The sequence below is a fragment of the Amphiura filiformis genome, chromosome 16 (genome assembly GCF_039555335.1).
Source record: "Amphiura filiformis chromosome 16, Afil_fr2py, whole genome shotgun sequence".
Classification (NCBI taxonomy): Eukaryota; Metazoa; Echinodermata; class Ophiuroidea; order Amphilepidida; family Amphiuridae; genus Amphiura; species Amphiura filiformis.
Genome location: NC_092643.1, coordinates 64119081 through 64135533, shown reverse-complemented (window position 1 = coordinate 64135533; position 16453 = coordinate 64119081). Strand labels below are relative to the sequence as shown.

Genomic DNA, 16453 nt, shown 5'->3' with positions numbered 1-16453 from the left:
TGCGTCTTCCCAATCTATGACATGGTTTTCCTCCGTTACATGGTCCGTTATGGCTGAGTTGTTTGCCTCTCCTGTGACCGAGGCTTTTCCCTGTGATCTTGTGAATGCCTTATTTGAGGCTCTGTCAGCTTCCGTCTTATGTTCTTTGAGGCGTGTTCCAAATACTCTCGCGGTTTCACCTATATAAGATTTTTCGCAGTTAAGGCAAGGGATTTCATAAACACATTCTGCTGTTTGTAATATATCACGCTTGTCTTTGGGGTGTACTAGTACAGTCATGTAGTATGTTCCTGAGTCTGATGTGGCTTGAATGATGTTTGAATGCCATGTTTCCTGAATACACGTTTCGCTCGTTGGGAAAGTCATTCTTTGTAAGGGAGGACAACCATGCCTCTGGTGGTTGTCTGCGACTCGTCTTTTTTTCTGAGGTGTCTTCTTGTTAACGTCTTTAAATGCCCATTCGGGGTAACCACATAGCATCAGGACTTCCTTGATTTTGTTCTCTTCAACAAGCTTGCCTGTCTCTTCCGTGATAACGTGGTGGAATTGGAAATGAAGGTATTAATCTGTATGTGTGCATTTTTTTTGGTAGACTAAAAGTTGATGAGCGTGTCAAGGAAAGCAATTTGACTGTTTTTTTCTTTTTGTAATTATGTAAACTTGATATTGCCTGTTTTGTCAACTTGGTTTATGTGCGATGTGAGCTCTTCTGCTGCCCCTTTGATAACAATCTCTAAAATATCACCCACATATCTTTTCCACATTCTGGGCTGGCAATTAACCGGTGCCGTGGCTATGACTGCCTTTTCCAGCCACTCCATACAGGTTAGCCATTATCGGGTTAACCGGGAAGCCCATCGCGGTGCCGAACTTTTGTTGGTAAACCTGACCACGGAACGAGAAATATGTGGTGGTGAGCTCCATGATATCATCAACAGTTAGGTTGGTTCTATCACCTAGAGTGCGATCGTCCGCTATAGCAGCCGTTCAATGATCTCTAAGGCTTCATTAATGGGGGTGTTTGTGAACAGGGATACAACACAAAGTCCTCAGCTAGATCTTTCGAGTTCATGACATGGTGGTCGGAACAATAGTACCAATCAATACAGCTCTGCACCAGTCTTTGGGCCATTCAGGCTCCTTCCATATGCGACATAATGTCAACACCTTCCTTGCCTGTTGCTTTCCATCAATGTATGTCAGTGACTTTGCATTCTTCATTTCTTCCATTCTTTCACCGCGAGTATAGCCTACATTTTATTGGTCTTGTGCCTCAAATAGTTTGGTGCTATACCCCACCCACCTTTTCTTGATATCTTGCCATTTGCATTTATTACATCAATCAGTGGCGTGCGCAGCACATTGAAAGTGGGGGCAGGTTGTTCAGTTCCCCCCGAATGGAGCCTGATTAGGAGTGTAAGGTGCGGGCGTATGACTTATTTCCCCCGATATCCCCCAATGACCAACAAAAGTGGGAGGCATGTGCCCCCTGCCCCCCCTGCAAACGCCACTGACATCAATTCTTGGAACCCACTTCTTACCTCTTTTGCTATGCCAAAGGCTGCTTTTGAATCACCTTAACATCTCTCCATTTCCTGACATATCCTTTCGACGAAGTTACTTTACACTCTTAGTAACCTCCTTGTTCAGGCGTGACCTTTTATTCTGATCACCAGCTACTTTTGCTTATCTCCTGCTGTCAGCTAACTCCAATGTGTGTGTTGTGATATCAAGGGTTGCTTTCTTCTCCTTTTTGGATGTATTTTCTTGGCTGCATTCTTGGCTATTTTCTTCATATCCTCTCACAGTTCATTTGGTGTCTGTTCCTCCTCATGACTTTCATTAACTGCTCAAACTTGTTCTACCTCTACAGCATATGGAACCGGGATCATGCGGGACGTATAAACATCATACCTGATTGGTGGCCTACTTCCTTTCTTTGCTTTCAGTCTCAATTTCAACTTGGCCTCAAGAAGTTGATGGTCGCTACCGCAAATCTGCATTCAGTCGTGTCCTTACATTTTGGAGTGTTGACCTTCATCTCATTTGAACCATGATGTAGTCAACATGGTCACTCTGGTTTCTTGTTATGTCACCAGGATTTGATCGAGTCCGCATCCTCCGTGAATGATGTTCGAAAAGTGTGTTTCCGATGACCAAGTTATCTGTCTCCACGTTCATTTCTGGTTCCAAGCCTTGTTTGCATACAATGTCTGACACTTCCCTGCTCTTTCAAATTTTGGCATTCCAATCGACCAGTACAATGAGTAGGTATTTCGTTGGAATACTGTCCAAAACTCCCTGAATACTGTCTAGAACTCCTCATAGAACTCTATGATCTCCGAGTCATCTGAGTACATCTGTTGTAGGTACACATACTTGCATCACAGAAATATTGGTGGGATTTCCTTGCAGTCTTAAAGTCGGTATAGCTATCCTCTCATTGACTGGGTTATATCCTAGCACAGATTTGGCAATTGTTTTCTCAACAATGAAACAATCTCTGTAACTCTGACATTGAATAAGTTTAACTTGTGTGCGTTATCTATGCCCTAGTCGCAACATCATACTTGCACGGAGGTTCAAAGCGTATCGTTCATTCCTTTGCTAATGATAATGCAATTGACTGCAGGGCCGAATTTTCTCAGGGAGGGGTGGAGAAATAATAAATTTACTGGTATTAATGTGTCGATATGGTCGAGCTCAAACGGCCCAAGCCCCCCCCCCCTCACGGTGGGGTCCAGGGACGTACCGGAGTCACCGAGGGGGCAAAATTTCCAAATCGTGCCACTGATCTAAAACTGTTAACCGGGACAAATGCGCGAGAAGCGCACGAAAAATGTGCAATTTCAACTTGGTCTAATTTGAGGACAATTTTGTCCTAAAATCGGGCCAAAGGAAGATCACATTAAAACTTTTGATCAATTTTGTCCCGGTATCGCCACCCTCCTGCTCCCGGTCGGTACGCTTCTGGTGAGTCAAGGAGTCAGCCTCTGGCGGTGACCAGGGACCATCTGGAGCCCCTTGAAGCTTATGATCCAGGGGGAGGGCTCATGATCTGGAGCCTCCTGAAGCGGTATGATCAAGGGGGAGGGTGGAGGGGGCGCCCCGGTATACGCCCCCCTAAAACATTGTGTCAATTGATACACCAAATGGCTTATCAGCCGGATTCCATGTCAAGACATGTTAGACAATCAGAAACAGCAAATAAATTTCAACTATACTCCCAATTCCAGGTTCGCCTCAAATAATACAAAAAGTATGCAAAAACCTATGGAACGATGTATTACACATGAATATTAAGTGAAATCTAAAATTTAAAATTTTCAAAATGGCCGCCGGCGGCCATCTTGGATTTCTCGAATTCGCAGCCGCTTTCGCAAAAGCACCTCCGTGATTCATCAACCTCAGAGGTCCAATAACCCAAATCAAGTGTCAAAATCTCTACCCTATCCGGTGTAGACCGGGTCCTAGCTAGGGCCTGGACTATGAGGTTGGATAGGGAAACCGTGAATTAGGGAATTTGTGGCAACAATTAATATTAATTTAATAATCTCCTTTGATAATTTCTTTTTAGGAAGATTGACCACAAGACCAACATCATTGGTCATATAGGTGAGCATTTCAGGAATCCAGACATCAGCGATGTCACCTTGATATTAGGATCAGGAGAGCAAGTACATGCACACAGATTTGTCCTAGCCATGCAAAGCAGCGTTTTCAAGGCTAGGCTGATGGGTGAAAGCCGGAAAGAATTCGAGGACAATATCAAGCTGCAAGAATCACCTGAAGGAGAGGAAGCTTTCTCTGATTTCTTGAAATATTTGTATACAGGACAAGTAACACTGTCGATTGATAATGTATGTGGACTCCATTCATTAGCCATAAAATATGATATACAAGCTTTAAAGGAGGACACTGTGAGCTTTATGAAAGATGTCATCACAAAATTAAAAAGTGGCCATTTTAGTGCGTAGGGGTCAATCTATACAAACTTGATTTTCGCCATAGGCGTATAGATCCCAGGGATTGGGGGGGGGGGATAAATCCCACCAATATCAATATTTTACCAGGGGCATGGTCCATATAATCATCCCCCATGTTGACACCTGTATGTGGGTTTCTGACCAAATTATCCTCATATTTGGCCATTCTATCCCCCAAAGTGCCAATTGGTGCACCACATTTCACCAGTTTAGCTTCAATATGGCAAGTTTTTTTTCTACCATAAGCTTATTCTGCCGCCACTAGGCTTCAAGAATTGTTTTCAACCCCATGGCTCCCAATGTCAAAGAAATCTACGCCGCTGGCTTTCGCGCTTAGCATGGGAGCGGGTTTCTCCCTCCCGCAACACACTCGCGCGGATAAGCCCGTTCATACTACCACCGCATTTGCGATGCGTTGCTTTGCGATGCCGATATATCGATTACTTTTGCCGCAACTCAACGCAACTCGTCACATTTCCAGGTTAAAATGTATTTAACTTATTGCGATATCGCAATGCAGTAGATGCGGTGCGACAACGCACCGCATCGCAAAGCAACGCATCGCAAATGCGGTGGTAGTATGAACGAACCTTAAGGTGGCGATACTTGTCTTTTACGGCTACCTAAACATGCTAAACTCAAACCGCGAACACGGCGGTCATGTGACGCTTGCAAATTTAAACTTTCTATAATTTTATAATTAATTACAATTTTCGGCAAAATACAATACTAAGTTGAGTTTTCTTACCCTTAGACGTCTACCTTTCGCGAAACACCCTCCCGTACCAACCCCTACCGACCTCTGCCGCACCCGCCAATGGCTATTTCTGTTGTACTATTTTTAAGATGGAAAGTTTAGGATAGAAAGAAACTAAATTAAAGCATCAATTTACAAAATGGGCTATTGCAGTTGAAATCCATTATACACCCCCTATGGAAGACATGACTTTAATCTCCCACACAGGGAGTCAATTTCAAATGGGGTTACCTGAATGGGTGACTCCATTTGAAGTCTACACCCCTTTTGGTGAGATGAAGGTCATGTCTTCCATAGGTGATACATAGATTTCAACTGGAATAGCCCAATCTGGCAATCATGATTTCTGTATACTAATGAATATCAAGAGTAGTATACGCCGTAGAAGTGACGTAGTTAATCGGATTAACTACCATAGAAATGGATGAATACAATTCTGACTATATCGCCCCGCACTACAACGTTCACGCGGTACCGATGCATTGAACCATAGATGTCAAAGAAATGCTAATCACTCGCACATTAGTAGATCTATGATTGCAGGCGTACACAGGTGATGAGTGCAACTGCAACCTGCCTGTGGTGCAGCGCGGTACATTCAAAAATTGGATTCATCCATTGCTATGGTATATAGTTAATCCGATTATGACGTCACTTCTACGGCGTATTAATCCATAGATCCTAGATTAAACAGTCCTTATGCAATTCATAGCACACAGAAAGTGGTAATGGCTTATAATACTGCTTTAATGTATAACGCCGCCCTCTATATAGTCATTCTAATACAAAATGACCGGGTTATAGTTACATGGGATTTGGCGGTATGTAGTGAATAGTGATCTCAATGATATTATGTAAAGTAGAGTTCATTACGATTGTTATTTTGGTATAAATGCACTACAATGTAGCATGTATGTTATCAGTATTTCCACCCTCTCTTGCAGTTAAATTCAATATATCTTGAATCTTGAAATTGCCTAAATATGCCACATTTACATTATTACATTTGTAAAAACGATATATATATTATACGAGTGGATATTCATACGTAGTGGTAGATAAAATGATTAAAGAGTTTAACTTCAACACTACACTATTTTTCGCTCACCTGGAACGTTTTCACTAGTTCGACTAGCGTCTTCAGCAGATGGTGATGCTGTGATGGTATCTTGTCTACGATCGGGATAACCTTCATATGACGTCATCAGTGAAGGTTATCCCGATCGTAGACAAGATACCATCACAGCATCTGCTGAAGACGCTAGTCGAACTAGTGAAAACGTTCCAGGTGAGCGAAAAATAGTGTAGTGTTGAAGTTAAACTCTTTAATCACGATATATATATATATATATTGTTATGAAATTCTTTATCTCTGTTGTGATATCAGCAATAAAAATAAATGAATGGATTACTTAACTGCCATGCGTGTCATTGGTATTTATTGCATTTGGGTATGGTGAGTAATTCAAACAGGCTGAATAAATGCACTATATGATCAGCTTGATGATGCACTTGCATAGCAGTTTGCAGCAAATAAAACAACAAACAATTGAATACCTGAGTGGAAGAATTAGGGCCCAACTCCATCAAAACTGTTTTTTGAGATAGGCCTATTAAGGGATCTAAAATGAGCGTTTATTGCTTTTCGACAGTATTTTTTGTGGGACATGAGAGCACCTCAGACCTATCGAATTGCATTCTGAATACGAAGCATGTCTTTCGGATATCAAATAATTTTCATTTTTTGAAAATCATAATATAATACAAATTTTATGACAAATTATAAAAATTTGATATTTTTCAAATTTTTGATATATAACAGTCCTCGAAGTAAATTATATAAATCTAATGATATATTTTAAAGTGTATGTAGCAGGGAGGAAAAGCCGACGGTCAATTGAAAATTTTGACCTTTCATATTGAAGATATGGATTTTTTCCCAAAAGACCTAATTTTTTTTTTGGTGTTTTGGGAAAAAATCCATATCTTCTATACGAAAGGTCAAAATTTTCAATTGATCGTCGGCATTTCATCCCACCTACATACACGTTAAGTATAAATCATCAGATTTATAAAGTTTACTTCGAGTACTGTTAAATATCAAAAATATCGATTTTTAATGATTTGCCATAAAATGTGTATTAAATTGCGAATTTCAAAAAATCAAAATTATTTGATATCAGAATGACATTCTTCGTATTCAGAATGCAATTCGATATGTCTGATGTGCTCTAATGTCCCAAAATAAATACTGCCCAAACGTTCATACCCCAGCCCTTAAGAAAAAACGTAATATTTGGAAACGGTTTATAGACGGAATGTTTTCATCTTCAGGGGACCTTTAATACATGAACATACAATATTACATACATTCGAAATTATGTATGATGTTTCCATGGCAACGGTACAGGTCTTAAACGAGATGGAGTTGGGCCCTTCTTCCACTAATATACTGAAAGTGCCAGTTCCGTAAGCAGATGTGTTATAAATAGCTACAGAAATTTGGTAATTATCCATTAATTGCGCAAGTAGAAGCATGTAATATATGTTTTTTTGTATTGTAGTGAAAAGCAGATTTCATGGATGAACAAAATTCCTCTTTAACCCAATATTTGTGGAACTCAATGGAGTTGGGCCTTTCTTCCATAAAAACCATGATTAAGTGTATGTGGAAGACTATTTAGAGAGTGGATTTTGGCTTATCTTTCACACACAAGGAAGAACAGTCGGCAATAAAATGGTGGGTCTAACTCATTTTTGTAAAACATTGGAGTTGGGCCCTTCTTCCACTCAGGTATTCAATTGTCAGGGCCATTAAATAAAGAGTGCAGCTCAACTGATCATACTTTTCCTACATTCGACCTTGCATGATTTTTGAGTTGACACAGTCATGAAAATAACTATAGATACTTGACAGACCATTAGTATCCCAGTTCTGAACCTTTTCATTGATCATTCATAACAATAGGTATCTGATGGATCAGTGAAGATAAGGGATTATAATATATCCGTAACCTTGATATTATAGTACATCTCGAGGAAAAAGTGCAATAGACATGTTGTCATTTTATGTTTCAAATATCCCGCGCATGAAAATTGAGTATTTAACCCAAAATGGAAAATTTATTGGAAATCTGTTTAACAGATTTTTTGACATCTTTTTCTGCACTGTATTATACCTAAATTAAGAAATTTGATAAATATTCAAAGAAAATATAGGTCATCCAAAAATGTTGATTTTTACACATTTTGGGGCAAAAAAGGAAAAATAAGCAAAAATATCAAAATCTGTTTTAACAGCTTCATTCATCAAGTCATAACAAACGGCCTACATGCTTAATTTCAAATAAAATATTGAAATTGTGAAAAATATAGGTATTTATTGATTTTCATGTTTTTTCTTGCAAATATGCTAATAATATGCAAATTATGAAATTGCAAAATAAAGTTTCTACATAGCATACATCTTTCAAGTGTGATGTTCAAAATGACAGACATCAAAAAGAGATTCGATGAAATGTAAAGATGTAGGCCTAGTAACAATTTTGGCATGGACTGTCTGGTTAGGAAAAGTAGTACCTATATATGATTTACCGACAAGCAACCCATTTGGGAATGTAACAGTGGCTCCGGAACCGAGAGCCCGCCCCCAGGTATAACCTACTTAACCCGGGGGGCCACTTACATTACGTGATGGACACCATGCTCATGTATGAACTCTCGAAACGCACCCTAAACGAGTATTACTCAGCGCATGCAAAACATACCCTAAACAAGTATTTTGCCATTTTTTTAACACTAAGAAAGTAAAAATGCATGTTCAGGTTCTTGTTTAATATAAGTAGTTTGATATTTCTTAATGTTTTACCCTACGATTTGTTCTGATAGAAGCCAAACATAGCCTATTTCACCCTTTTTTATTTTGCCATTAAACTTTGTTACCCTAAAAAGGCCTAAGCAAGTATTTTGCTTGGAAAAGTATACCCTTTTTCCTGATTTTTGGCGTTTTTGACACCCTAAACAGGTACAGCGCTGTACTTGCCCAATGCTGAAAAACAACCCTTTTTACTTGTTTTTTTACACGAGCATGGTGTCCACCTTGAAATACAAGTGGCCCCCCCGGGCTACTTAACTTTCATTTACCGACTTGGACGGGAGATATTCAATGTAAACATTTATAAACATACTAGTAAATACCTAGTCAAATAGGCTACTGGTTAGGCAATATACTTATAGAAATGTTTTCTTCATATTATACACAAGCAAACAGATTGTCATAATTCCTTATTAAATAATTTCAACACATTTCAGAAAATACCACTCAAAGCAGATAATATTTTTTCTAATCTGAGAATGATTGCGTCTATATGATAAGAAGTTACACAGTAAAAAAACTTAGAATTAAGATAATTTTAAAACGCCAAAAATCAACAGCTAGAATCATGACATTGACTCGGAACATTGGAATTATGTACAATCATGACAATGTTATACTCCTCAAGAATTATACATGTAGAAGTAGCAGTGGCGTAGCCAGGGGGCAGGGGGCCGGTGCCCCCCCCCCCCGCTCGTCATGGCCGTCGGTTCAGACAAGGCCGTCGGTAGACGGAAGGCGTTGGTGAAAAAGAAATTGGGTTAACAATAGACTATTTTTTACCCATGCATGGTAACAGAAAAAAAGGGGAGAATTATAAGAAAATGATGAAAAATTGTGAACGAATTTGTTTTTATGTGAGTACCGCCTATAATCCTTTTTTTTTTTTTTTTTTTTATTTTTTTTCAAACCATGCAAAAAACTTTTGGGTCAACAAATCACAACTTCCGTCGTCGGCAAAAAATATTTCCGTCGGTACATTTACAAGTTGTGCCCCCTCGGTTCCAAAATCCTGGCTACGCCACTGAGAAGTAGTATAATATTTGGTGTACGAGTTTTTAATGTTCAATATTTCTTACAAGTTGCTACAAGTAGGCCTATGTTTATCATTGAGTATGAGTATAGCCTTAGAAACCGGGACTATCGGGCAGTGGCCTAGCGTGGTCATGAAGTGGGGCACCGATCATGATTGGGGGGGCACCGGGTCTGATGGTAGGGGCTCAAGTCGTTTTCCGGCAATTTTCCTATGGGATTTTCTGCTAGCGGGGATTTATCCCCTCAATATTTTTGGAGGGGCTCAAATACCTGTCAGCCCCCAATAATTCAAGGTGACGTAAAAACACATGTGATCAAATACCGGAAAATGCCGTTTGTAACTATTTTTGCCAAAAAGTTTCTGACTCCGAGGGGAACCCCCACTAGGGCACCCCCACTCAGGGGTCTTCAGTAGATAACAATAATAAATTACATAATTGCAATCATCAAAAGATAAATTTTATAATTACCGTATTCAGTTGATAGTAGTATAGTGGTACTAATATATAGTATTGTCTTCAGTAGATCGCAATAATATTGTAGTAATATTTTTATAATAACTGTCTTCAGTAGATAGTAATAATAAATTATATAATTACTGTCGTCTTCAGCAGATAAAAATACATAATTGCTGTCTTCAGTATAGTAATGATAAAGTATATAATTAATGTCTTCAGTAGCAATATTAAATTATATAATTACTGTCTTACCAATAATAATTGCATCATTACTGTCTTCAGTAGATAGCAATAACAAATTACATTATTACTGTCTTCAGATCGTATAATAATGAATTAAACAGTATAGTCTTAAGGAGATAGTAATAATACATTAAATAACAACTCTTCAGTAGATAGCAATGACAAATTACATAATTGTCTCTTCGGTAGATAGCAACAATACATTTTATATAATTACTGTCGTCAGTAGGCCTACATGATATTTTTTATAATTACTGTCTTCAGTGGATAGTTAGGCCTATAATAAATTAAATAATTACTATCCATCTTCAGTACCGTATAAGCCTATAGATAGCACCGATAGTCATAAGACATTTTATAATTAGGCCTATCTTAAATAGATAGTAAAAGTAGGCCTATATTGAATAATAACTGTCTTTAGTAGATAGCATAATAAAGAACATGATTGCTGTTTTCAGTAGGCCTAGATAGTAATAAAAAATAACATAATTGTCTCTTCATTTTAGCAATTAGGCCTAATAAGCGGTCTTTAGTTATAATAAATGTTGTAGGCCTAATTTCATTCTGGTGTAGGCCTACATTTTTGTACCAGAACGTAATTCAAATTTGACAATATTTTTGCTAAAACGAATTAATCTGCAAGAATTTTTTTGTACATAGGCCTAAACATTATCTAGCTATAGAGGATATTTTTTTTTTTTTTTCATAAAAGGGGGGGGCGAGGCTGTGGATCACAAAATGCCCTTAAAGACAGGACTAGCCTTTCAATAAGATATTAATTTTAATTTCCCATGGATTAGCACTAGGCCCCCTATATGTGTCCCTTAAATTTTGAAAGAAATAATTTGAGACCATTTTGAATTTTTGATTGATATTTTGTTCAATTCTGACCGCTCTCCATTCGTCAGTAGGAAAGCTGAATTTATACTACTTCTATAGCGATTGGTATTTTATTTAGCCAATGAGAAAAGCGCTTTTTTTGTGTTGAGAAAAGCGCGCTATCTTATTGGTCAAAATTCAAATATACCAATCGCTCATCGCGCATCGATCAGGTGTATAAATTCAACTTTAGCGATCAACTTTTAAACTGGACGAAGTGGATTCTTTTTACCGGAGCAAGTATTTATATGAATGATTGTTCAATAAATTGTAGCTAATTGTAGCTAATCACTGACTGAAACACATTGATTGCAGTTGTATAGCCCGGTTGTATGGTATTCCTGGTACCGGGTCCTGGTATTTAAAACGTAAGCTTGCCTCAGTAAGGTAAGGTAAGCTCATGTGACTTGAGTATTTAAGCTTAAAGTTAATTTCTTTAAACTTCCGTGGTCCGAGCTGTGCGCCAAGCGTCTATGAGCGTACACACAGAAAAAATAAGCAATCACGCTGATTGGCTGATCAATGCACTTGACAACAAGTCGGTTGACCCATTGGTTGTCTGTTCGGCGCGTAGTAGGCGACCTTGTCACTTTTACGCGATCGCAATTCACCAGCGCGTACCCCGACCACGGAAGTTTAAAGAAAACAACTTTACATTCACAACATCAATCATCTTGTACATGTGTAGTCTGAGGTTATAAGTGAGGTATAAAATGGGCAAACCTTCCCATCTGTGTCTGTAGGTATACTATACAACACTCCAACAACAACATTTACCGGAGCAAGTACCGGTAGTCAAAGTTTATAACATTTTCTGAATTTTGACAGGCAGCCATCTTGGATTTATGCAAATGAGGCAATTTTTCCACTTGGGGACTTTTAGTATGGTGTCTAAAGCTGAATTTATACTCGATCGCCGAGCGATGCGATTAATCGCTTTTGAAAAAACGATTTGCAATCGCCGAATTTTATGATGCATCGCTTCGTCGCTTTTGCATTTATACTTATCACGCAGCGATAGCGATTGCAGACGACAATTAAAATATTCTAAATGCCACAAAATACATTTTTAAAACATCAGTTGCTGTCAATAATTATTGGTTTGAATTAATTCATCACCAAAAATTAATAATCGAGAGAGGTAAATTAATTAGCAAAATAATAGATCCAGATGGTTGTTTATGATTGGTTGACGCATTCACGTGTCAAGCGATATCGCAGGGAAGTTGAGATTTCTTCAACTTGCAAAAGCGATGTCGTTTTTGCCTTGGCGATTTGAATCGATTGATCGGCTTGACGCTTTGGAAATGTAAGTTAACATTGAGCATGTGTGAAAATCGCTTTTCTGCAAAAGCGATAGAGTTAGGGATTCAATCATGTTTCACCGTTGTTCATCACCGTTTAACAACGATGCGGCGCGTCGTCTGAGTGGTTTACTTGGCGAGGGCAGCTTTAGCTGCCCGGCGAAGCAACTGCAGACGCTACCGGACGCGAAAGTTGTTAAACGGTGATGAACAACGGTGAAACATGATTGAATCCTTTCAACTACTGAAAAGAAGCTAAATATCGTATAATTCACGATTATTTTACGAGGCATGTCAGTTAATCATTGCCACTCAGCCTTACAAAAACTTCGATGATTTCTCCTCTGATATCAGCAATAAAACTACAGAATAAAACGGCAATGTTTAGCCGCTACCTGAAAAATACTGAATTCAACTTAGACTCAACTTGTAAGCTGGCATACGCACAAAAGCTCACAAAGGTTCCAGGCATGACGAATTTTACGCGTTCTCGCGTAACGCGTAGTCTCGCTCGCATCTGCGTATACGCTACAGTATTGTGGGTTCATCACGGTTTAACAACGGTTGGCTCCTGTACAAAGGTATAGGAAGAGTTGTTGAATATAAATTCAGCTTAAGAGACCTCAGATTATGTGTTGTGGTGAAACAAGTATTTTGCAATTTGTTCCAAGTAGAATTAAAAATGATGTGTACTGTTACGTGTGTAAAAAGATACGTCATAATTTACATTTTGGCGGCCATTTTGAAAACATAAATGATGATCTGTTTAGGCCAAAAAAAAAAAAAAGGTTTGTCTCACGAACCCGCGCGCATAAGTATGTGAAAGCGATACAGCGCGTTTGTCTACGCGATGACCGCCTTTTTAAAGGTTTTTTTTTTTTTCCCCGATTTTTCCGGTTCCCGATAGTTCGACCAACGTAGTAAAAATGAATTCCTCAATGTCAGAAAACCATCGAAAATGTCAGGCAGCGCGTATGCCATTAGTGTTGCAGATAGCCCGTAACCCACACCGTAGCCTCAGTCTCGCTAGTTTCACGCCATCCTTGCAACGGCACGTAGCGTAAAGCCGACGAAGCAAAGTGGATGCAATATAAAAGGACTTAGCCTACGGAGAACTCTGCGATCGAGTGAAGCCATGTTGTTTTCATAAATGCTTGTATTTTTTGTAGCTGTTTTTTAACGAATTTTTACCGTTTATTTCAACATGATTGTTCGTATTCGTATAGTTAAAACAGGGGGGACTGTGCTGAGGAATTGGGCACTGCATCGGTGCGCCGATTCGGTTACTCTGAATGCCCTAAAAATGAGTTGGTGTCGGGGCGAAGCTGTAACCCGTATTTTCCGGCATCGTAACTTTGTATTTTGCACTGATTTTTAATAGTGATCAGCTCTAGGAAGGCAAATAAAATACAGTTACAGAATATTAACATTGTAAATTTGTTGCTTCTCTTTCATTGTAAGACCACTTGTAGTTTTCCAATACCTGTCTTGTGATTTTCATTTGTCTCAGGCTAAAAAAAAAAAAAAAAAAAAACAAAAAAAAAAAAAAAAAAAAAAAAAAAAAAAAAAAAAAAAATTAAAAATTTAAAAAAAAAAAAAAAAAAAAAAAAAAAAAAAAAATAGCACTTAGCTTTTTTGGCAAATGTTCGTGAGACAAACCTTTTTTTTTTTTTTTTTTTTATCTAATCAATTTTTAACCTATCCCATGATACTTATTGTATCCAAAAAAAACCCCTTCCTTGACAGTTTATAAGCCATTTGTAATAGGCCATTAAGATGTGAAGATACATATCAAAATCTAGATTTTTCTGAAATTTTGATGGCCATTTTGAATTTATGCAAATTAGGCACCTTTCCCATACTTTAATATTTTGGGACTTTCAGTATGGTGCATTGGAGACCCCAAAGGCAAAGAAATGAATTGTGGTAAAAAATTCTTTTGCAATTTGTTCCTTAGAAAATGTCAGATTTACTGGCCTTTTTCCTGCAAAGTCACTTCAAGCCACCCACTGGCATCCCATGGTAGCCCACTTCAAATCAAATGCATTGAATTGCACTTACTGTATTATTTATTCTACCTTTCTGTGTCATTATTCATGTAGGGTATTTAAGGTTTATCATGGCAGGCTATACGATCAAGGATAATAAACTCAGGCACCTTCATTGTAATGCCAATGATCACTACATGCACGAACGATACATCCAAGCTGCAGACTTTTTCACCCAAGCACTAGAATACATCCAATACAAAGGTACCACCCGGGCACACAAAGATCTCCAGATCTCATACCTCAAGAAACGTTCCATCTGCTACGTAAGACTTGTAAGTATGTGACCTGATCCAGTTCACTCAGGCTAACGTCATATTTTTTCAATCAGTCCAAACCCCATGTTTATAACTGCTTTGGTTGCAAATTTACATGCATCTTTTGCCATGGGAGGGGTTAGTAAAATCAGTGGATGCAACTATAAGTTTAATAGTAGAACCCCTTCTCACTTTTTTCTCCTTTCCCATCACTTGGGTTATACCTGCTTGGTATTTCAAGATATGCCCATTTAAGACCAAAAGATTAGTAATCTACACAAAAAAATGGCAGGGATTTATAGTGCGCTGCACACAGACACAATGCCTAGAAATTGATCCACAAGCAGGCCTCAGCACACTTTACAGGTTGTCGCTGACTACTACAGCCTCACATCATGATCATTCCATAAACCATTTAATAACAACACTGGGACTTTGCAGATTCAATAGTGCACACCCTAGACATTCCACAAAATTGCAACCAGGATCAGCTCCCCGAGTTTCATATAGGTTACAACAAGACAATTAGCAGAAGTCCTTGTCCAGGGGAATTTCAAGCTAACTCAATTTTTCCATGAGAGTGTACTAACCACCGCCTGGGTACGAACCCGCAACCTCTCGCACCACAGTCAAATGCCTTATCGATTGAGCTAACTTGACTGGCGCAAGAAAATAACATTCACTATTATAGGGTGTACCTGTGGACAACCAAAAATGGCGTTATGGGTATAAAATTTAGACAATGTTGAAATAAGTTAATTTGAAAGTTTCTGCATTATTTTATGACAATTTCAAGATAAAATTCTAGAAAAGAGGGGTCATTGTGTAGCTGACCCTAAAAAAGGGAGTTTCATCGGGTAGAACTAAGGCCAAGTAACAAAAATAACATGTATATCGTCCCCGCCCTCACCGATTTTTGGAGATTTTCAAACATTCTTGTTATTTTTCTTATTTGCACCCTTACTTAATTTCTAAAATTGTTGTGATGAAAACACATGTTCAGAAGTTCTTGGTTGTCATTTATAAACACATTGCAAACACTTTCTTCAAGCTAGGGGTAGGGCTTTGGAGAAATAACAAAAATATCTGGGGGCCTCCCGATTTGATGATGTGTTGACAAACGCTTTGCAATTGCAATATTACACAAATGAATGGTAAAAAAATAACAAATAATAAGGACCTCCCTCACCGATTTTTGAAAAAGTCCGGACGATATACATGTTATTTTTGTTACTTGGCCTAATCACTATATATATATTGCACTATATCAAACAAAAAAGGAGTCCCCAAACTCCCCAGGTATATTCAACTTGGGTAGGCACATACATGTACCTGTCAATTCAAAAGTTGAGTGCCCCCCCCCCCCGGATTTAGCATCAAATGCAAGTGTGACCATGTGAATCTCACTCTGATCATTTCTCATCTTTCCTCAGGAGCAATATGAAAACACGTTGGCTGACTGTGAACATCTTCTTTCCATACGCAACAGTGTTAAAGAATGGAAGCGTAAAGCCGTAGCCCTAAGTAAACTCAACAGACCAACAGAAGCTGTGGCAGCAATAAGAGCATGCTTCCTCCTTCAGGCAAAGGTATTAAACTCATAACTTGATTG

The 16453-nt window shown here is 38.5% G+C and overlaps 1 protein-coding gene across 3 annotated transcripts in view; it reads left to right on the top strand.

Moving 5' to 3' along the window:
- The window catches only part of LOC140136342 (uncharacterized), a 45356-nt gene that overhangs the window by 20439 nt on the left and 8464 nt on the right, over positions 1-16453 (top strand). For all 3 annotated transcript variants that reach the window (XM_072158072.1, XM_072158070.1, XM_072158071.1), the window contains exons 4-6: positions 3578-3615; positions 14639-14859; positions 16275-16430. In XM_072158072.1, the coding sequence (XP_072014173.1) occupies positions 3578-3615; positions 14639-14859; positions 16275-16430 (415 nt within the window). The remainder of the gene's footprint in view (positions 1-3577; positions 3616-14638; positions 14860-16274; positions 16431-16453) is intronic.